This window comes from Trachurus trachurus (genome assembly GCF_905171665.1).
Source record: "Trachurus trachurus genome assembly, chromosome: 23".
NCBI lineage: Eukaryota > Metazoa > Chordata > Actinopteri > Carangiformes > Carangidae > Trachurus > Trachurus trachurus.
In genome coordinates this window covers 12,935,279-12,958,996 of record NC_139912.1, presented here as the reverse complement: position 1 = coordinate 12,958,996, position 23,718 = coordinate 12,935,279, and the positions used below count along the sequence as shown (strand labels likewise).

The window sequence follows — 23,718 nt, the reverse complement described above, 5'->3', positions numbered from 1 at the left end:
ATGACAATGTATTTATTTTATTTTATTTAGTTTCATCTTGTGCTTGTAATGGGAAGACTTAATTCCAGTCTCCAACCACCCTGCCTGACCACCAGGTGTTGACCTCAGGCACTAATGCACTTTAATGTCCTTTTAGAGCCATGTGGTTACAGAGCAAACCACTGGGTTACATGACATGAAAGCTTTTAAAAATCACAATACATGTAGACTATTTATTATTTATGTATATTAACTCTTTTTTAAATAGACATAGTAGCCTACTAGTAGGCTACACGATATAAATAGCTTTTGGCCATGTTATCAAATAGTTTATGATTGTGAACCACTGAGTCACATGACGTTGAATCTACTGTAATAGAGGACACATCACAAATACTCAATAGGAGCACTATTCATGAATATTTTTGAGTTTCTATAGTTTTATTTATTTTTTATTTTTTTTAGGTTTCTTTGTAGTTTTATTCATATTTTACCCTATAGTTTTCATGTAATATGCCATTATGTCCACAATTATTTTCAAATGTGGGTCTATATGGGCCCAGAAGGACCTGGTCTCTGCCTTGACCACATAAGAGTAGCTTACACTGTACAGTCAGCTGTATAATACATAGATTACAGTCTGTGTCCCTGCAGCCGACCCTGCTGCAGATGCTGCACAGAGCAAATCTAACGTTTCAAGTAGGAGCCAATGTGAAGTGGGCGTTTCGTGATGAACAGCATCGACGCCCTCCTCCTTCCCCGCCCCCGCGGCCCCACCCGCTCGGTCCCAGACTTCTCAAGTCACAACCTGAAGCAAACTTTTATGTGGATGATCCAATGTTGGGAAATAAAGCGAGAATACCTCGGAGGAACGGGACGGGGCTGCGCGATGAAGCCGCTGTGATCTAGGCCCCCGAGCTGCAGCTGCATGTCGGCGGTGAAACTTTGAAACTTTGACCGAGAGGAGAGGAGACAATGAGCGAAAACGACATTCTCGAGATGGACTACGTATCTGAAACAGAAGAGGTGGAGGGTGATACTGAAGTTGGCATGATAAACGAGGAAGTCGGTGAGAGACAGACTTCTGCTTTTTTCATAAGACTTTGTTCAGGTCTGATGTCTGGGAATGTAACCACTGACCCATTTATCACCACACTGGACTCGGTTCCCAGTTCACTGATGCTGTCGTTTTCTGGGTTTAACCTTTACACTGCTGGACCACTGTCAAGTTCATTTACTGTTATGACAGGAACAGTTTGTATTTTTACTTTTACACACAGTTCAAAGAGAAATGCTGTACTTTTTCACTCCATTTTTTTTAATTTCAAATGGAGTTTCTAACACTTTAACAGTGTAGATGTTAAAAACAGTACCCATGTGCATCTTAAAAGGCATGTTGCAGTCAGATTAAAGTACCCAACAGTTAAAATTAGTTCCCACTTGAGCAACTGCCAGCTTAAATGCTGCTATACCAGTATTTTAATAGTAGTGTAACACACTGGCATGCAACACTTGTGGAACAATACTGCATGTGCTGTTGAGAGCAGCTGGAAACGAATGGTTCACGTTTCCCCCGCTTTAATATTATTTTTGCATTCCTGCCACATGAAACACTAGTTAGAGCAGATGTAGTGGAAAACATGATTGGAAAAGCAGTGCATATACAGGAGTCTGGTAAACTAAACGCTCAAAACATATGCTGCACTTTATTGTGCTTTACACCAGTGGAGGTGTGGTGTGTGCACATTCTTGACAAGGCTCGATTCCCACCACCATGTCCGCAGCATAAAAGAACACAGATAAAAGTTTTTTTTTTTTGCTTTATCACCCGTTGAGCACGTGTATCTAAAATTCCTGTTGATTTCATAGACATGGTGTGTGGGCAGTGATTTCATCCGTCTGCACTGTTGTTTCATACGTGTTTTACATTCCTCCAGAACTGACACCACCACTTAGCCGTGGAGCAAAATAAACAGGCCGGCCGGTCTCTTGAAGCACACGTGAAACCAAAACCTCTGTTCAGATTTCATGGTGACAGATTTCTACATCTGTAAAAGCCTTTTGTTCCACTTGACACGTGATGCTGCACTCACAGCCGTTTGGTTCTTGGGGTTCCCATTAACAGTAAGAGAGAGTTGTCAGTCATATCTGTAAAAAGGTCCTGACCATTTAATGACCACGCCTTTTCACACTGGTTCCATCCATTCCAGTGTTGTGAATTATTAATGTTCACTCTTTACTGTAGCCTGTGTAAACAACACAGTGGGCTGGCTTATATGATACATATGGTTTTGTCTTTACATGACACTTTTCCACTCCAGACACACATCTGACAGGAGGCTGAGGATATATTCACCTTTATCACTGAGCCAATCTTTTAAATAACATCCTCTGCTGGAATATTATTCAGTGATAATAACCAATGTTACATGCAAAACAAGCAGTTCCAGCCACTATCTGTTATTATTACATATGCAAGACAGTACAGAGGACTTCTAACAACGGTCAGAACAAAGCCCCCCATGTTTGAGTCAGAGAGGAATTTCCTGTCCGATGATGACAAGGACTTGGCTGCAGTTTAGATGAAACATGACGAGTTTAGTGTTCAAGTTGTAGCCTTGACGTGAAATGTGTGTTATTGCTGCAGAGAACAATTGGAGGAATACAGTTTGGCATAGCTGCTTCAGTGTTTATTACCTTTTGTGTGCACTTGAGAGGAAGTGGCAAGTTTGCTGGGTGGGTCAGGTAGGATGGGGTGGTGTGTGGTGGTGTGGGGAGGAGGGGGGGGGGGGGGGGGTTGTGGCACGCAAACCAGATTTTTATCACTGGCAGTGGCAGCACACGGGTGCAGACTCTAGGCGTTTCAGAAAATCATGAGTGACTCAGTGTTGGTCACCGGGGGTTTCGAAATGTCGTTTCTGTTGAGTTTAACCCCTCAGTTGGTGCCTTTAAAGCGCACAATGAGAACAGAAAAAAACATGAAACAGGAGCATTACAGCGTGACTTCCTGTCATCTCCAACTTCAACAAATAAACATCACATCCTTAGTTACCTCCTGTTTATATGTAGGCTACGTGTGTGTGTGCAATGGTGTATAAAGACTACAGACTAATTAGAGTGTCGGAAACACGAAGATCCTAAAGTTATGAAGTATTATCCGTTCTTTTGTTTCCACTTCACTGACTTTCTCATACAACGAGAGGGAGAAGTGTTTTGCTCTTTGTGGGCTGTGAAGGGAAACTCCTGTTTGATGAGCAGTGATTCGACTGTCAAGTTTCCCAGGGTGTTACTATGGCGAGTGTTTTGCAAACAACATCTGTCTTTACTTAGTTTCCTCCCTGCGTTTCCACTTCAAATGGAAATATATAATACAGGACTTTCCGCATTAGATGATGTGTCCTCTGAAAAGTGAGAAATGGGACAAATATGAGTCCAAGACTAGCAGTGTGAATAGTATTGGTCACAGAGTCTCCACACTGCACTCACTATAGGCGGGGGACTTATTTCCTCTTTCTTTTCTTTTCTTTTCTTTTCTTTTCTTTTCTTTTCTGGAAAGTAGGCCTAATTTAACATTGTGGTGAGTGGGCGATTGTCTCTGCAAGCTGTAAAAAAAAAAAAAAAAACAAGAAAAGAAAAAAAGCAGCTGCAGCAGAAACATGATGTTTAATTCAAGGACACAGACTTGTAACATGAGAGTCACTGGGGAAAGTCACACATTTAGGTTTGTTTTGGACTTCATGCAGCTGTGTGAAGTCCAGAAGGAGATGTAAAGAATTTGTAAGTTGAGCAGTGGATTCATTGGAAAACAAGTCTGAGTCTACAGCTGTTATAAGCTATGTAAATCAACATTAAACACAAAGTAGCTGAGACAAAAGATAACTGAGAATCACTTCTCTGAGCTGATGTTTTACCTGACTCACTTAAATTAAAAATTAGAGGTAAATATTAGACCTCTGATCTTTCTTTAAATATTAGGGCCCACCTAATAGGCTACTGAATTGATATTTGAAAGTGACCAAAACTGACAATCTAACAATTTGTGTTATTATAACTGTGGTTTCTATTGTCACTTTTAGCTAAGTTGCATGTTCGGACCAGTTCTAATAAATCAGGACCTACTGGGGTTTCAAACAGCTCTGTGCTAACTTAAACATGCTTCCTCTGCTAGAACAAACACAGCGTCGGCTTCAGCTGAGCTGCTGACAAATGTGGCAGCTACACACAACGTGTAATGATGATGTAACCTTAAAAAGCCTGTTCCACACAGGTGACCCAGAGACAAAAAAAAACATAGATACTGTGCCTCTCTCAAAATGGAGCTGTAAGATCTGCTGCAGCACTCAGGACTCTGATTTTCCACTGCAGCTGCTCATATTATTAACTTCCAAGAACTGAATGGAGAAATGCAACCAGAGGCTTTTACAGAGCGTGTTTTATCAATTACCCTAGATTATAATACAACAATCTTTTTTTTTATGAGTCTATGCTTTTGATACTTATATGTACAACACTGGCACTTCTGAGCCTTCCACTGTATCTAGTACAGTATCAATGATCTTTTAAATGTTTTTGTTTCATTATCATGATTTAACAGAAAATATTTTAGTAAAGATATTTTACACAGCCATTAATATATTGTAATACATGGATTTCAATATCACAGGTGATGACAGTAAAATACAACATAAACATACTGATCTTTGAAATTTGTATTATATTAGATTATTATGAATTTAATTACACATGCATCACTCATATACAAATATGCATAAAGTTGGCATAGAATTTTTTTTTTGCATTTTAAAATGCATTTCCAACAATATACGACGTGATTAATCATGATCAGTCTGATGTGATGACAACATGATGATATCCACCTGAGCATCTGTCATGTTTGTTTTCCAGTTCACGTGTCTCATCTGTTTGTTTGTTTGTTTGTTTGTTTGTTTGTTTCCCACAGTTTATCCAGAGGAGTTTTTACCGACATATCACTCCATTAAAGAAGGAACGAAAGTAACTAAAACACAACAGGTGAGTCACAATAATTGAGGTAATTTGAGATAATGACATTTGATTGTTGCAGTTCAACTGACACACAACCCAGGGGGAAGGAAAAAGTGTTCAGCAGAAGTGTCACCGTTACCGTATCACCACAAAAAACACACTTTGATATTAAACCAGGCAGCGAGTAGTTGTGTACGCCTGCAGGGACTTAATTAATACTGAGTGGTGTCACAAGTCTGATTGTGTGTAGAGAGAGAGAGAGAGAGAGAGAGAGAGAGAAAGAGGGCGGGTGTCCCAATGTTTGTTGACTCTTCCCATTTCTCCTGCATGGCCCACATCTCAGGTTAAATAGGCTGCTCAAGGTCAGTATTTACCAGTGTCTGCTCAGACCTGACACACACACACACACACACACAGAGACACACACACTGGGCTTCCTGTAGCCTCTCTCTCTGTTCACCATGTATGACATCATGGAGGAAGAGGAGTACGAGTTCGAGCCGTCAGTTTTGCCTGATACGGCTTGTTTTTCCTCTAAGGCGGAGTTCAACGACAAACCTGACTCCTTGTTCTTCAACGACGGCGTGAGGAGGATCGACTTCATCCTGGTCTACGAGGATGAGGACAAGAAGGAGTTTGAGAAGAGACACACCTTCCAGCGACGCAAGGTCGGTCTTTAAGTTTTACATCTTTAAACTGGTTGGTTGGGTACAGTATATTCACATCATAAAGTTTTTTGGGGATATTTTTTCTCTCATTATCTTAATTTAATATCTTTAATAGATGAGGCTGAGTGGAGAGATAATAGATAATGTAGGAGTAAAGTTTCACAGCCAGACTCAAACCAGAGACAGGGAGATTACAATCAAATCCCAACGTCACTGGGCCACAGGGACAGTGAAATACCAGTAAATCACAGTGTGATGTTGATGAGAATAAGGCTCTGAATAATACATTTAAAGGGGCAACGAGGAGTTTTGGAAAAGCAAAGCGTTTTCACACTACATTTATGCGCGCGCACCGTGATATTCTTTGACTGGCGCAAGACGGACTCATGTTTTCATTCATCAATAATTAAAGTCAGAGGTTCAAAGACGATCACATACCGTCGTAATTCCGACCGTAAACGGCGATTCGGCGGCGTTATTCTCATGACTCGCCACAAAACCGAAAGTAAAGAAACGCTGGTCGGCTCGACCAGCATTTCCGCCACCACTAATAATAACAAAATAACGATAGAGACAAAATTATATATTTATCGAAAATGGGCCCATTAACAAGTGTGGGTAGCGTAGATTCATCCACATTAACGTGAGACTTTTTTTAACCAAATAGAAACTCCTCGTTGTCCCTTTAAAGTTTTTATACAAAGATCCATCCGCACTAGTCAGACTAGTGCAGACTAGTGAGACCGATGCGTACGAACTGATGAAGCCCCTTGGATAAAGGCGAAACGTCTTCCTAGACAAATACAAGTCCAGTTGCCTACGATTCAATTTGAGAGAGAGAGATGGCCCTGAATAATAAAATTAGAGTTTGTATATATAGATCCAGCAACACATAATTTGTGTTAATCTCTCTCTCTCTCTCAAATTGAATCATAGGCAACAAATACAAGACAGATACAAGTCCAGTTGCCTACGATTCAATTTGAGAGAGAGAGAGAACAATGACCTCGATGAATGAGAATATTCATGAATAACACAATGGGAAATTTAAAGTCAATTCTAATGTGAATTATTTGAAGAACACTCTGCACTATTAAAACATTCGTGTCACTTATGGCCACATAAAACCCAGCCTGCTTTTTATGTTTAATACACATACAATCTGTATTGACTCATGCCTGTTTGTAAAGGGAGTTTTTATTTGTTCCAAGAGGTTGAACCGTGACATTTCATTAAATAATTGTGCCAGTGTGCCAGTTTGTAAAAACTTTAATATCACTTTAATATAACTTTGTCATATCCAGGAACTGGAACAGCTGAGCTGAGAACGTTTTCATTGGTCCCTCCTACTGTACACAACGTTGTTTCAACACACATATTTCTGCTGTGATGTGTTCAGTGCTGCTGCTGTTTAGAGGGTAGACAGGCAAATGAGCAGCGTTACTCTTTTTATCAAATCATATCAGCCTGGTCAAATCACATCAGCCTGGTCATAAGCCTCTTCATCTGAGCCTGAACTCAGATCTAAATGTCAGTGATGGGTGCAGGGGTTGAAGTGAACAAACAGGGACGGTGAGACATGAGCCGACATATCCAGGTTGTTTTTTGCTCCCTGCGTCTTTCACAATAGGTTTACACTTAAGGTGCAATTATTAATGCTTTAAAAATACTGTTGATCCACAGACCTCAGAGTCTGTTACCGGCTGTGTTGCAACTGTGAACCTCAAGGTTCGTAATCCATCCACGGTTCCCACAGGTGCTTGAAAATGCATAGGCTACATTTCAATGTTGTGTTTTCAAGGTTTAAAAAGTGCTTGAAATTTAGATAAAGTGGTTTCAAATGCTTAAAATTGTTACCATATTTATTTCACAACAAATAGCTGTCTGACTCATTAGAGAGAGAGCTGTAACCAGCTTGTTAGATGGAGAAGGGGTGACGACATACATAAAAAGCATGTGTTTTCCTGTCTTGCCCTTATTGTGTAACACAATTGTAGTTGTTTATAGCATCATACCATCTCTTTTAACCGTATTGTTCTTGAAAAGTGCTTGAATTTGGCCTTGGAAAAGCTGTATGATCCCTGTAAATCAGGCGGTGGTAAAAGTAGTGAGTTGGGGTAATCGGTGTAGGCAGAAACAGAGCCAGGAGTCTGATGAGAGGATGTGTGAGGTGTTGAAGAGCCGCTGCAAGTCGAGTCCTTGTGTATAATCATGGCAAGCCAAACTAAATCCATAGAGGAATGAGCTGAGCAGTGCAGCAGTCTCTACTGGGCACACCCTCTACTTCATCTCTCCAAAGCCAAACTGGTGTCAAACACAAGTTGCAAAACGTTTTCCTTCTCTGGGTCTTGGCTGCTGGAAGGGAGTGGTCTGGTCCAGATAGTGTTTGTTAAATTATCAGCTTCAAGTGATTCTGAATTTGCTGTTATAAGTATACGTGTCTGAATTGTACCTGTTTGACTGTGGACAAGGGTATGCGACCATTTATACTTTTAATGTTAACAGTTAGTGCTCAGTAACTCTGGGATTCAGTTGTGATATACCAGCTGCAAGAACCTGCACAGACTTGTTGGCAGCACTTCTATTCATGTGCAATGTAAATAATGGCAGTGGAACATATGAAGTAACCGAGCTGTTACTGATTAGATGAGCTAAAAGGTCATCTCAAAACAACAGTATCAATTAAATTTGATAACATAAAGGTCATCAAGGTGATAGAGACATTCTCTACATTAAATGATTGATTGAAATTCTGAATCAAAGTCAGAATCTGGTATATTGCCAAGAAAAACAGTAAAAAAAAATAAAAATAAAATAAAAGATAGATACTTGAACAGAATGGAAAATTGGAACAATACGATCAGAGTTGACTATTTACAATAAAGATGTGCCAAAAAAGAGAACAAAATAGATCAGTATATACAAGTGTTACATTGAAAAATTGTAACATACACACATAGAGACAGAGCTCGAGGATGTTGACATCTGGTGCAGAAAATGAATGAATAATGGCCGGAGAAGAGAGAGGAGGGGGTGGCATTGAAACAAGAAGCTCATTGAGACCCTTTCCTGTCCTTTTCTCTGCAGAGACGACGCGAGTACTTTGAGGCCAGCTTGATGACGATGGGAATGGAGCTGGAGGCCACGAGATCTGTACGTGGAGCTGCACCACCCAACTAAACACTGGAGCGTTTCCTCTCCTCCTGCCTCTGACTTCAGCCTGAACTCTCTCTGTGCTCTGCAGGTGGTGGACGACGAACTGATGTTCGTCAAGGTGCACATGCCGTGGGAGGTGCTGTGCACCTACGCCGAGGTCCTGCACATCAAGCTCCCCATCCAGCCCAACGACCTGTCTTCCCGCCCCTCCCCGTGGCGCCACTTCTCCTGCATCACCAAGTACTTCTACCCCAACGAGGAGCTGATCAGGACAGAGACGGATTACTTCACCGCCCCCTTTGAGAAAGACCGATTGGACTATTTCTACATAAAGGAGAAGGATATCTTCTTCACTCCGTCCATGAGGAGCAGGATGGTCAGTTGACAAGTTCTTTTTATTAGCTCATTTTTGGGAATGAAGCTGAGTTGTAAATAATAGGGCTGGGCCGATATGCTTTTGTGCCGATTCGATTCTCTAACGATATTTGGGTCCCGATTCGATTTAAATTGTGATTCTGATTAAACAAGTATTGCGATTCGATTTTACCAAGTATTGCGATTTTAAATTTCAATTATTGCGATTTTCTTTCCTTAAACAAGAGCAGGTTGAACCAAACGAACACAACAGGCCGGTTTGACTTTGTCGAGTGTAATGGCACAGAATACATGATCGTACAATAAAGATTGGTCATGCCAAAAAAAAAAAAAAAGAAAAGTAAAATAAAATAAAAAATCGCCAGAAAAAAATTGCGATTAATATAAAAATCGATTTTTTTTTGGCCCAGCCCTAGTAAATAAATGTCTTATGCACAATAATTCAACTGATTTTATAAATATAAAAAGAGCAGCTCAAGAAGAACCCTGTAGAAGTTTATGAAATCTTGTTATCTACTTGAATCTTATATATTTCCAACTTCAATCTATCCAGATTTGTTGCATAAAGATAACTATACCAAAAATACATCAATTTCTTTTTCTTTTCTCAGGCCTATTACATCCTGAGTCGAGCCCCCTATGAAATTAGAGGAAACATAAAGAAGTTTGGCATCACCAAACTACTGGACGGTGGAGTGTACAAAGCTGCTTATCCACTCCATGATGTAAGTAGCGCTGGTTAGTTTCTGTCTGTTTGTTTTGTGTGGATGGATGAATGCACACCGTAGTGTTTTGGTGACAATGGTTTTCACAGAGTAGAAAAATGTCCTGTAACATATTTGAGTTATTTCCTGTGTTGGTTGTTGCAGTCCAGGTTCAACGTCAGGTCCACAGAGGACGGCTGCCCCAACGAGAGGTTCCTGCTCTATCAGGAATGGGCTCATCCCAAAAGCTTCTACAAGATGCAGCCACTGGACCTCATAAGGTGAAGACTATATGCATTTATGTTCACAAAAATAAACAGAACCGTAGAAGGCGTGACGACACATTGAAATTTGATTTAATCTGACATTTTCAGAGAAGTTTATCTTAAAACATTTGGGAATACATTCAGGATTGCCCATGCACTGTACCATCTGTAATTCAGCGTTATCTAAGAAAATGTAAAAACAAAAGATAACAGGCCCACAGAGCTTCATGGCCACAGGCTATTTAAATGAGGTGCAATTCAATCATGCACTGTTGCTGCCACAGTGTAATCAGTTAACAAGTTGGGAGTCCTGCAATCCTGTGTGTTTTTTTAAATATTTTTAAAAATTGTAATGTGTGTTATTGTTATTCAGCTCAGTATGTTGTGAATTTTGTGCTTTTGAGTTATGGTTAGTCCCCAGATGCCCCACATGGGTGGAAATTAATCCAAGGGCAGAGTTTCACCCTTGAACATAACAAACAACAAGAATAGGAATGCTGGAACAACAGTGTTTATATCCAGTGGAGCCAGGGGAGTAGTTTTCCTTTAAAAAACAATATTTTTTTCCCACAGGAAGTACTACGGGGAGAAGATTGGCATTTACTTTGCCTGGTTGGGCTTCTACACAATCATGCTCACGTTCGCTGCTGTTGTGGGAGTGGCCTGTTTCATTTATGGATACAAGTCTCAGGAAACCAGCACCTGGAGGTAAACTCTTCTCGGGAGGTCCAACACAACATTTTAAGATCCTCTAGTCTAGATGAACTCATTATGTTTTTCTTCATCCTGATAACTGGATGATGACTTGTCATTGAGATGGTTCATTTAGCTGACTGAGGTATCGTCATCATGTTAGGCCAAATGAGCTGTCTCTATGACAGTCAAAACAAACTACAATCTGCTGATTAAGACCATGAAGTGTGGTTGAAAACTTAAAAAACAAATATAATCTTTGCAGCATTGTTTATTTAAAAAGAACCCTTTATTTTTCTGTTCTTTCATCTTTCACCTGTTGGAAATGATTTCACTCTGCCTTGCAGCAAAGAGGTGTGCAACCCTGAGATTGGAGGAAACATCGTGATGTGTCCACAGTGCGACAGGTTCTGCAACTACTGGATGTTAAACACCACCTGTGAAGCTTCAAAGGTGAGTGAAGAAAGTGTTCATAAACCTCAGTCTATGAGAAAAATACTCCATTGTATCCTCTAAAAATGTAGACGAGGCTCTTCGAGGGTTTGCATATGTAAATGTGTGTGGATGCTGTTATTCCTCAGTGGCACAGCAACAGTTTGAACTGATTTGCATGTCAGAAAGATATATATAGAGTGTGACAAAGTTTCTTTATGTTTTCCTTTTCCTGTTTCTTAGAAACTGAATATATTTGATAACTTTGGAACCATGGTGTTTGCGGTTTTCATGTCAATCTGGGGTAAGATTTTTTTTTATTGAAGATGATCGTATGATTGCTGCCCCGCTTGTTTTTTTTCCTACTAACTCTCTTTGTCCTGGCTGCAGTGACGTTGTTCCTGGAGTTTTGGAAGCGTTACCAGGCGGAGCTGGAGTACGAGTGGGACACCGTGGAGTTTCTGGAGCAGGAGCAGCCTCCTCGCCCCGAGTACGAGGCCAAGTGCGTCTATGAGAGGAAAAATCCTGTCACAGGGGTAAATCACACACATGGGCACTTTTTTGGTTTAGTTAATTCATTTTGCAGATAATTCTATATCCTAGAGACTGCACATTGTTTTTGAATCAACCAAGAATCATATAAAAATGTTTGTTTGTCATGCAGGTGAAAGAAAACGTGCCCTATACAACCTGTGGGCGATGTGTTCGGGTGTCGATAGGGATGATGACAGTCCTATTCTGGGTAATGTAAATAACTGATATATTTTCTTTCAATTTACTTTGTGGTAACACTTTTATTTTACCTGTTTGTATCTCTGTAACACTTTTTTATGAGGTCTCCGCAAGTAAATATTGAATATGGTAGAACTATTGGCACTTTCTTTGAAATAAAAGGTCAATTTACAAGATCTTTCCTGAGAACGACTTAGAAATAGTTAGAATTTTTTGACCCATAAAATTTTCAAAATGCAACATGCAGTAAACTGTCCAAATTTCCCCCCCCCCCTTTAGATTCTGTTGATTCTGGCGTCCATCGTGGCCATCACTGTGTACCGCCTGGCCGTCTTCTTTGCCTTCTCAACTCGCCTCAGAAATAATGATCTGAAGCAGCTGGAGCCGTTGAAGGAGTATGTGACACCTCAGATGGCCACTTCTGTCACAGCCTCCCTCATCAGCTTTGTTGTAATCATGATCCTCAATATGCTCTATGAGCGCGTCGCCATCTGGATCACTGACTTTGGTAAGTTTGAGTAGTAGGCCTACTGTATGTTTGAACTTTTCCTTATTTGAAACGTGGTTTAATCCCGAACCTCTCTCTCATCTGACACAACAACAACAGAACTCCCACGGACCAAGACCGACTACGAGAACAGCTTAACCCTGAAGATGTTCCTCTTCCAGTTTGTCAACTATTACTCGTCCTGTTTCTACATCGCCTTTGCCAAAGGGAAGGCAGTCGGTTATCCTGGAAGGCCTGTTTATCTTGGGGGAAAATACAGAAATGAGGAGGTACGATATATCCATCAGACTGTTCTGTGTCTTAATTCATTCACTTTTTATTCCTCAGTCCTGAGATGTGTCTTGTTTCTGCAGTGTGATCCTGGTGGTTGTCTCTTTGAGCTGACGACTCAGCTTGCCATCGTTATGGGTGGAAAAGCCATCTGGAACAACATCCAAGAGGTCTTGCTACCGTAAGTAATCAGCATCCAATCACACCAAAGAGCTCATTTCAGGGGCTTTTAATGTGATATTGGATCCCAGTGGGGCACTATTGAGAGTTTCAATCGATAAAAAATTCCATACTTATTGCATAAAAGCTGTCTGTTTACTCCTCTATTATGGCTCTTTGCTGCTTCACTATGAAACATTCGAAATGAATGCTTCTTTAAAACATATTCATAAGTCTGAAAAGCTGTAAAAGCATTAAGGACCCCTTTAAACATGCAGCAGGTTTCTGTGACAGTAAACATTATTGAATGTGCTGTAGCCGACCACTGGTCCACTGTTGTATGATCTCTCCTCTGCAGGTGGGTGAAGAATTTGATTTTCCGTTACTGCACCCATGTGGCCTCGGAGAAGGTCATTCCTCGCTGGGAGCAGGACTACGAGCTCCAGCCCGTTTCAAAACTAGGACTGTTCTACGAATATCTTGAAATGGGTAAAAAAAAAAAATATGGTCTTTACCAGCTAAAAGTTTAAATCCTGGGTCGTCCTGACAGTTTGGTTTTACCTCGTCTCTCACAGTCATCCAGTTTGGCTTCGTGACCTTGTTTGTGGCGTCCTTCCCTCTGGCCCCGGCCCTGGCTCTGGTCAACAACCTGTTTGAGATCCGGGTCGATGCTTGGAAAATCACCACTCAGTTTCGCCGAGGCATGCCAGAGAAGGCCCAGGACATTGGAGCCTGGCAGCCCATTCTTCAGGCCGTCGCCATCTTGGCTGTTGCAACCAATGCAAGTTTTTAAATCCTACTCTTGTAAAGCAGTATATTCACTTTTTTCTTTGTCAATTCGTCCATATATTGTAGTCTCGTATTAATTACACAATTACACTGACCATGATTGTATTGTAACATTTTCTGCCTTCACAGCATTTACTCAGTGTCTTTTTTGTGTTTCAACAGGCCATGATCATTGCTTTTACATCAGACATGATTCCGCGGTTGGTCTACTACTGGTCTTTCTCTGTGTATCCATATGGAAACCACGCCAATCACACCATGGAGGGCTACATCAACTGCTCACTGTCTATATTCAACACAAGAGATTTCACCAACTCCAGCAAGCCCATTTCAGACAGCGGCCACATCACCACCTGCAGGTACAACGAATGATGCAGTCATCAGTTTGTAACTATCATCCATAAATGTAAATGTCTCTTGCACAGTTAAAACAAATGATGTTTATTTAGTGTGAGTTTTACTTTTAAAGTCTTTTTTTCCATGTATAATATTTTATATATATATATTTGGCTTTTTTCGCCTTTATTAGATAGTAAAGTTGAGAGAGACAGGAAATAGGGAGGCAGAGAGAGGGGGGATGATGAATGTATAATTAATTGGGAAACAAAACTGTTAAGTTTAACTTTAATATTTTGAATTTAAGTAGCTAATCATAGATAATGTTGAACATAATGGACAAAATGCAACTTAATCAGATGCAAATACTTGAAAAGACATTTATGAATGAAGTAGGTGAGTTCAATAGATGACTAGTGTTAGGAATAGTCATGTTTGTGTTTTTTAAGAAACAATTGTATTTTTTTCTTTTGAAGGTATCGAGATTTTCGGTATCCCCCAGGCCATCCCAGAGAATATGAGCACAATGTCTACTACTGGCATGTGATCGCAGCAAAAATGGCTTTTATTATTGTCGTAGAGGTGGGTAGCCTACGCACACAACAGGAAGTCTCCCTGATACTAAAAACATGTTAAATCCAATATATTAATGGAGATGTCCTCTCATTTTCCTCACAGCACATTGTTTACCTTACCAAGTTCATCCTGTCCTACATGATCCCAGACGTCCCGTACGCTGTCAAAGAGCAGATCAAACGAGAGAAATACTTGACCCAGGTCATCCTCCATGAGACCAACCTCAAGCTGGTCACCAAACGTTTGAAACCGGCTGATGAAGACAAGGAGGCGGAGGTGAAACAGCCGATAGAGGAGTTTGATCTTGATTTCTGAGGTGACTATACCCAGCGTGTTCCCACATCTGTTGAGAGACCCTTATGAACCTGAGACAAAGTAAAGGTATGGACTTTTGTTGTGGGAAATGTGCAGCAACCAGTGAGACAGAAGATGTCAGGTGTTGCTGGACAAAGAAAGGAGAAACCACTAATGTCTGCTCTTCATCACCAACCACCGGCCTCAAGCCACTGACAGCTGACACAATCAATGCAGAGACGAAGAATGGACGAAACTATTGAGCACAACCTTATCAAGACAGTTGAGGGTGTTGCAGGTGGAGTTTGAATTCAGCACTGAATCTGAATCTATTTAGCTTTGTTTTAGGCACTCAAACATAATCAACATGAAAAGAAATAAAAACGTTCAGCAGATATGTTAGGTATTTAGCTAAATGACTAGCTTAATATTTAATGCATTTGTTTTTGCAATCTGGTTTGGATGTTAGAGGAAAACAGGGACATAGAGTTAGTAACTTCCACTGTGAAGCTACATTTAGTGAATTTAGCACAAAAAAAACACAAAACAATATTGAGAATCTAGTTTTTTTTTTTTTGTTCTATCTCATGGTCTTTGTTAACAAATGCATTTGTTGTCATTTAAGCTTATTAGCTTTCAGGATTTCTTCCGTAGCACTTGTGTGACCTATCCTGTGTGTTGGCTAAAAAGCTAGTAAGTAGACCTTGAGTTAAGATTTGTTTTTTGTATATTATATTTGTATAAATGTATATTTTTTACCCAAAGTGTCATCCAGTTTCATTATAGCTTGACAGCATCAGCCTATACCCCTGGCGCTGTTGATGTTGATGTCTCCGTCCGTCCACTGAGCTTCATGTCAGGAGCTCAGAGCTTTCATACACACACACACAGGTTGTCTACTGCTGGATAAATGCCACTGCTGGGTGATATATCAGTATTATTACATGGAACTTGTGTTAAATCTGTGCATTCAAAGTTGATAATGAAGTGTCTTTTTTAAGAGTCATTGATTGGACATGAGCAATTTGAACAGACAAGGAAGAGCTTTTAAAAGGTCCTCAGATTACATTCTGCACTTTGACCTACATGCTCACAGACAGCACTATGTGGTTTAGCTGATGATGTGGGTTGAGTCTCACTCTTTCTTTTAAACCCATGCTGCACTTCCTGTCCTGTGGCATGACCACTGCACGTCATTTTGAATGCATGTTAGTTCCTGTCATATCTTATGATAAAGGCAGTAGAGTAATTTAATCTTCTCCTGTGTGTCTGCAGAAAACCAATGAGACCAATACCTCTACTGTATTATTGCCTTGGCTAGTGATTTAAACAATACGGTACTATAACCACCACATATGTAAACAGTATCATACACGAGCAATATCTCTGTTGTAGTTTTTTAAATGCCATTAAAAATGTTTTATAAAAAAAGTTTCCCTTGTTTTTCTAAATCCAAATGCAGTTTATTTATCTTGACAGAACAATGTTTTGGTTTGTGAGTAGCAGGATGATTATACTTATACTGGTATTTCAGGAAAATAATCAACGCTTGATCTCAAGTGAGGAAATAAACAAGGAAGGAAGTTATTGCAACCATGGCCTCGCTGTACTTAAATAGCTGCACTGCTACACAATTCTCTCTGCAAAATAAACAATAGACTGTGTGAGATGCATATTTAAACAACTGTCACTGGCCAGATTATGCAGGCAGAGGTAAATGGGTGGGGACAATTTTTTTTTTTACTGAACATTTCTGCTAAATGTCTTATTGCAAGTCAGTATATTATATTATATTGTTATAATCAGAAGTCACAGTCATTCATGAGCAATGAAAACTGATATGTTTAATGGAAATTTGTCATGTGTCTTTCATGTCTTACTAAGTAAAAATCTATTTTTTTTTATGAATTTTATAAAATTTGACATCATTTAGTTTTTGTTTGTTTGTTTTTACATTTACAACTGCTCACTTACTTACTTACTCTTTATGTCCAAAACACTTTAGTACATACGGGTTCAGAACATAGACCTTTTTTTTTTTATTATTTACTGAGCAAGTATAATATACAGAACTAAGAAGGTGTACATTGATGCAGAAAAACACATTGTATAATAATAGATAATTACAAAAAATAAATTAATAAGTCAAATGGGTACAAAAAGGTTGAAGAATAAAACAAAATACGTACATAGACAAAATAAAAGTCAGTCAGAGGCTTCAGGGGGAAAAAATTCATACTGACTCAGTAATGTGTTCCCTTATTATGGGATTATTATTATGGTGATTTATTATATATAATAAGTATATATATATATATATATATATATATATATATATATATATATATATATATATATATATATATATATATATATATATATATATATATATATATATATATATATATATTATGGGTGACTTATTGTATTATTATTATTATTATTATTATTATTATTATTATTATTATTATTATTATTATTATGCTATTATCCCTTATTATTCCCTTATTTTAGACAGTAGTCATATTTAGCAGCATTGAAATTTTTGATCAGGAACGATCCATCGTCAAACGCCGTCCTGACGTCATCAAAGCAGGACGGGGTGCGCCACAGGACCCACGTTAACTCACATGTGTGCGAGCCAGCCTGAAGTGAAGCTGTGCTGACCAGTGTCGGAGGTTTTTTTTTTTCTCCGATTATCAAATAATTGACTGTGTTTCTTCAGTATGAGCTCTCAGATTACCTGTGTCGGCTGGGTGAGGCGCGGCGCTGCCAAGGAAACCCCGGACAAGGTGAGTAACGTGCCGGGTGAGCTAACGTTAGCCGACGGCTGCTAATGTGTCAACATGGTTTTAACGATTTAAAAGACCGCAGTTCACACGCTTTTGGGTTTAATTTCACATTTCTAGGTTCAGGTAACGTATTGCTTCAGTCTGCCAACACAAAAATCAGTAGTGTCATTAATGTGACGCATTTTGAGCAATGACAGGCACCAGACTAGACTTTTAAAGATACACATCAGGATAAGTGCAACATTTGATATAAAACATTAAATCCCTCAATAAGCCAGTGCTACAACTGGGAAGTGACATCAACTCGAATCTGACAAGACAAATGTTGCAGTTTTTACTGGATGGATAGAAGAGTAATTCGCCTGTTGTTGATAACACATAACTGGTTTAGTTTAACCTCATCATAACAGATACTAATATCGCTACAAGTCTTTATTTATAGTCTTTTCTTTTAAAGTGGTGTAGTTCTTTGCAATATTTACACATTTGGGTTTTGAAGATCTTTTGTAAGTGTTTTTATTTGGAGTAAATAACTGCACTGTTTCTGCACACTTGGATCAGATGCAAGTTTCAGTATCTTTAATAGACCAAGCTTGCAGTCAAAAGACCTTTATCAGGGTTACAATCTTACAATCAGACTCTTTTGACCGAAAGCTTGGTCTATTAAAGATACTGACACTTGCATCTGAACCAAGTGTGTAGAAACTCTTTTTTACACTTAGGTGTTTTTATTAAAATCTGATGCATTGGAAAGTTCAGCGAGTGAGTCCTTATTAGATTACAGAGGCTGTTTAAAAGTTTGTTCTGCTTCCTTGTCTAATACTTAAAGTTAGATTAAAAACTGATATTAAAGTACTCAATTTCCTTTTTTGTCTGGCACATGACGAATAGTTTTAACCTTTTTTTTCTTTTTTAATTCCACTACAGGTTGAGTTGAGCCAAGAGGAGCTTCAGCGCATCATTGCTGAAGCTAAAGATGAGCTGGGGTATGTTGGAATCAAAAACACAGCATTTCAATCGAGCTTCCTCCTGTGACAACTAGTTTCCCCTGGATATTTATTTAGATCTATTAACTATAAAGAACTATTATTTTATATTTATTTAGATAATCGTCTGTATTAATATTGAAAATGATTATTAGATGTAGCTGTACATTATCATTTACTTTATAGCCCAATAACTGGACCTGATATTGTCGTTAATCAGGGAACTGGCTGCTGAGGAGGAGGAGGAAGAGGATGATGAGGCTGTGCCGGCCCCTGAACAGAATCTGGTAAACGATGCAGCAGATGAAGCTGAGGTTCCCAAAGATGAGAATGAAGACGGAAAAGAGGAAGATGATGATCTTGCAGAATATGGCCTAGATAAATATGATGAAGAAGACACGGGTGAGTAGGATGACTGATGTCTCTAGACTAAATTATATCCACTCATTATATTTTACCAGTTAATCTATTAAAAACATTTAAACCAACCCTGACCTGCTATCTACACTTCATTTCTCTTTAATTTAGTGACTTCTAATCTTGGCGACAGTCTTGCTGGGCTCACAGTCTTCAGCTCCAATGACGAGGATCCTTACATCACCATCAAAGATACAGTGAGTGCCTTTTTGTGGTTATGTGCATGAAGTAAGGTCACATCTACCATGAGCATATAGCTTTTAAAGACTCATCCTTCAAGTCAGGATCAGCATCCTAAAGAAAACCAATTGTCCATATTAGTGAAAATAGGTCTATTTTGCTTGTTTTTCTTCCCTTTAGGCCCAGTATGAGAGAGAAGACTTCCAAATCAAGCCCAGTGACAATCTCATCCTGGCAGGTAAAGCGGAGAAGGACTGCTGCAACCTGGACATCTATAGTGAGTATCTTCATATGGGACACAATAAGAGGACAGTGGATACTGTTCTGACCAGAAAAAGTATCTGTTGTTTGGATACTGGCTATGAATATATGCTAACTACATATTGTCCTTTCTCCAAACATATTGTAAACCTTTTATGTTCTTTAAAATTAATCTATTATTTCTTGTTTTCCAGTTTATAACTCGGACGAGGACTCTATGTATGTTCATCATGACATTCTGCTGCCAGCTTACCCACTGTGTGTGGAGTGGCTGAACTTTGACCCAAACCCTGGAGAAGGACCAGGTAAGAAAAGCCCCAACTCTGTCTCTTAATCTTTTTTTAAATTAGATTTCTCTTGTTTACAGTGAATAAAATATCTGCTCTGTGTGTCCTGCAGCCAACTACGCTGCTGTGGGCAACATGACTCCTCAGATCGACGTGTGGGACCTGGATGTGGTGGACTGTCTCGAGCCGGTCTTCTCCCTGGGGAGCAAAAAGGCCGCAAAGAAGAAAAAGAAGAGCAAGAAGGTGCACAATCTGTTTCCCTGTCTGTCTCATAGTGGTGTGGAAACATTTGCGTGATCAGAGGGCGATCGGGTATGAGGTTGAAAAAAAAGGGTTTTTTTTTAATACAAAATGTATACAAAATTCAAGAAAATGGTTTGGGAAAGACTTTAAGCAGTTTTTTGTTGTGACAGAAAATCTGTTTTTACTGTATCTCATCCAACTGTGTCAAAGGGCAAACGTTTTGTTTGCTGGTAACCGTTGGAGACAAGAGTGAAAAACCGGCCACAGTTGGAGATTGTCATGCACAGTCGCCCTTTGCCTGCTCCTCTTCACCGCTTCCTGCTCTGTTGGATGTCACTAACACTTTGCTGTGTGTTTGTGGTGACACCAGGGTGCAGCAGCTGAGCCTGTCGAGGGCCACACAGATGCAGTGCTGGATTTATCCTGGAACAAACTGGCCAGGTCGGTGCTCTGAGGAGGATTCACTGAAACGTTTTGATGTAGTAGTGGAAAAAATTCAATCTTTAAAGCACCTAATGATTGTCAGATGTTCTAAAATAAACTTATTTTTGATTTTGCATATACTATTGTTATGTAACGTAACTGTTTGTTTACACCTTCTCTTACTTAGGAATGTGTTGGCCAGTGGATCTGCAGATGAAACTGTTATCTTGTGGGATCTGTCTCAAGGCAAACCAGCCACAACTCTACGCAAACACACTGATAAGGTGTTTATTAAAACACACACAACAGATTGATGCTGAATGTAATACGCTCCGTGGTTCCTGGTCATTTACAACCTCTGCGTTTTCATCTTTCAGGTTCAGACTCTAGCATTCCACCCGTTTGAGGCTCAAACGCTGATATCGGGATCATATGACAAGTAAGTGTCGTCTAATGTGTTATTTTATAGAATGGGGAGAAATTAAATAAACAGTTTTAAGAGTAATATTGTATTTTTCTCAGAACGGCTGTCCTGTACGACTGCCGTAGTCCTGACACCAGCTATCGAACCTGGAGGTTCAGTGGCCAAGTGGAGCGTCTGGCCTGGAACCACTTTTCACCCTGCAACTTCCTGGTAGGTTATTTTTTTTTATTATTAGTCCTGATGGATTTTAAAGAAGATGAGCTGTGAGCAGTGTTTTTAGACCACAGAGAATCACACTTTTCCTCTCAGGCTAGATGTGAATATAGTTTTCAACCTCATATTCCTTTATGATTATTAGAGGCAAGTTTGACATGTGCTAATTGTAAATATTTTACATGAATGCCTTCAACAATCACACATGAGCTTTTAATGTCGGCAAATACAACATAGTTAATATTGGTCGCATGCTTTAATTTCAAGAAATAGACATTGACTTGCCTAGTTTGGCCTTTGCTTTCATTAATTCTTTATTTTACTTCCTGCTTCTCCTGAATGCAAACTAGTGACAGATTAAACAAATGTCTGTTTTGCCACCTGTCAGCACTGTTTGTTTGAACTCTAATGACGTCTGTGGGCAGGTCAGGACATGTCAATCACTTAATATTAATAACTTGGGTGTTGTAAATGGAATTGTGGTTTTTGCAGGTAAACAAGCACAGCTATTATATTTTAATTAGTGCAGGAGGAATAATGATCACACACAACCACAACCACACTGAAAGGCCTCCCGACAGCTGTAATGGTTGTAAATAGTAATTACGCCAGAAAATGGAAATTTATATGAGTCCAGCTGGCGCATCATGGGTCGGCGCATCAGACCTGGTTTCTCTGTCTCTCTCTTTCTGTCGCCAGCTCATTGTTTAATTCAAGTGTGTGTTTGTGTTTCAGGCCAGCACAGAGGACGGCTTTGTCTACTGCCTGGATGCACGTTCAGATAAACCTGTTTTCACACTGAGGGCACACGATGAAGAAGTGTCAGGTTGGTGTGTGTGTGCATTTGTTGTGTGATGTTCAGTTTCACTTTGTTTCTGTATTCCCAGCCCTTGCATCAGTGCAGTGCATCATATATTAAACACCACAAATGCTTTGGTTCTTATCCCTCAGTAGTGAGAAAGTGTTGTGGCTTTCTTAAGGAATAATAAGAGCGTGGTTTGATATTGTTGATTTACTGGTTGGTGGAGAAACGTGGACAAACCTGTAATATGTGCTGGCATCATGCTGCTATGAGCATGAATAAAAAGTGGGGAAAAAATACAGATGAATGGAGTAATTTCCTGTGAAATCCTGAGCACAACTGCTCCTGTAAAAAGCAGCGTTACCAAGCTCCCTGCTCTTGTGCCATAAAGTGTTTTGTTGATATGTGTATTTCTTTTTAAAGTCAGAGCTGAACATTTCAATTTTTCCGCAGGTTTGGACCTGAGCAGTCAGATAAAAGGGTGTCTGGTCACCTCTTCAGCTGACAAACAAGTTAAGATTTGGGATATTTTGGGTAACAAACCCAATCTGGTGCACTCGCGGGATATGAAAATGGTAAGAACTTATCTGAGACTCATCCACCTCTGTCACTGAGGTGTTGCAGTGTTTTCAAAATCGTGTTGTCAGTGGCTGTTGTAACCATGTACTTCCTCTCCTGTAAACAGGGCGTCCTGTTCTGTGCTTCATGCTGCCCTGACCTGCCCTTCGTCTACGTGTTTGGAGGACAGAAGGATGGTTTGAGGGTTTGGGATATAAGTGACGTTGCAGCAGGTACAACTGACCCTCAAGTTGTTTTATTCTTCAGCAAAACCTAAATTTTGCAACACATCGAATTCAGAAATAATACGATTCTTAACTCTTGATTGTTTTCCTTTAGTGGCCGAAGTGTTCGGTAGCCGAGAGCGCTTGGTGTTGAACACAGGATCACAAGCATCCAGCAGCGCCGCCACAGCAGAGATGGACGTCTCCTCGTGAGCCTGTGAACGCAGCAACAACCTGTTAAACACAAATAAACTGAGCTTCCCCGGAAAGACGTCAAGCTGATCTGCTTGTTGCTGCCTCCTTCGTAGCGCAGCGCTCTGTCACAGGAAAAGGGATTGGATCAAATGAAGCCACACTTGTGAAAGAGTTTGCCAGAGTGGATAAAACTTTTGAAAGACTTTGGAGCTTTTCAACACTCAATGATGTGTAAATAAGGCACCAGAAAATGTTTCCTATATTCATATGAGTGAATATTTTCCAGCAATTTATTTTTGACTTTTAGGTGGAAGCATTGATTCATAAATTTGAATCACTGTTTGTTCATTCAATACTCCACTCAGTTTGCCTTTCTTTGTACAAATGTTACATGTGGAGATTATTTTCACTAGAATAATACAAAAAACGGACTTAACTCCATATGTCCCAATCATGGATCTCCTTGGTAATGATAAATATTAACATGAAATATTAAAAGAAATCTGTGTGCAAACACTGATTGATCCTACATATTCAATAAATAAATAAATACGGTTTTAAACATGACCTTGTATGTCTTGATTCTCCAACTCTGCAGTGTGCACTGCCTTGTTGCATTATATCATACATTTTCCTCCCATGCAAAAGAAACATAGTAAGTCCGTCTGAGATCTGACATCAGGTCAGACTGATTAAATTGATGGCTTCTTGCAGTTGCTCTACATTTGGGTCAATAGGTCATCAGATTGTGGTGTAGTTAATGTTGTGTTAC

At 39.6% G+C, this 23,718-nt stretch overlaps 2 protein-coding genes across 2 annotated transcripts; both read left to right on the top strand.

Annotated features, from left to right (window-relative positions):
* Positions 1-782: 782 nt before the first annotated feature.
* ano6 (anoctamin 6) lies at positions 783-16,336 on the top strand. Its single transcript, XM_083999855.1, has 20 exons — positions 783-1,048; positions 4,940-5,010; positions 5,523-5,651; positions 8,739-8,804; positions 8,896-9,183; positions 9,794-9,907; positions 10,052-10,167; positions 10,726-10,860; positions 11,193-11,298; positions 11,521-11,581; positions 11,668-11,813; positions 11,942-12,019; positions 12,289-12,517; positions 12,617-12,786; positions 12,871-12,968; positions 13,305-13,435; positions 13,522-13,727; positions 13,898-14,094; positions 14,548-14,653; positions 14,750-16,336. The coding sequence occupies exons 1-20, from the start codon at positions 955-957 to the stop codon at positions 14,960-14,962; spliced, it is 2,754 nt and encodes a 917-aa protein (XP_083855981.1). The 5' UTR covers positions 783-954; the 3' UTR covers positions 14,963-16,336.
* Positions 16,337-17,542: 1,206 nt separating this feature from the next.
* pwp1 (PWP1 homolog, endonuclein) lies at positions 17,543-23,470 on the top strand. Its single transcript, XM_083999212.1, has 15 exons — positions 17,543-17,733; positions 18,661-18,719; positions 18,940-19,121; positions 19,248-19,333; positions 19,497-19,593; positions 19,772-19,882; positions 19,977-20,107; positions 20,478-20,548; positions 20,718-20,814; positions 20,908-20,969; positions 21,053-21,164; positions 21,903-21,993; positions 22,423-22,544; positions 22,655-22,760; positions 22,867-23,470. Exons 1-15 carry the CDS (start codon positions 17,668-17,670, stop codon positions 22,962-22,964), a joined length of 1,491 nt encoding a protein of 496 aa, XP_083855338.1. The 5' UTR covers positions 17,543-17,667; the 3' UTR covers positions 22,965-23,470.
* Positions 23,471-23,718: the final 248 nt, after the last annotated feature.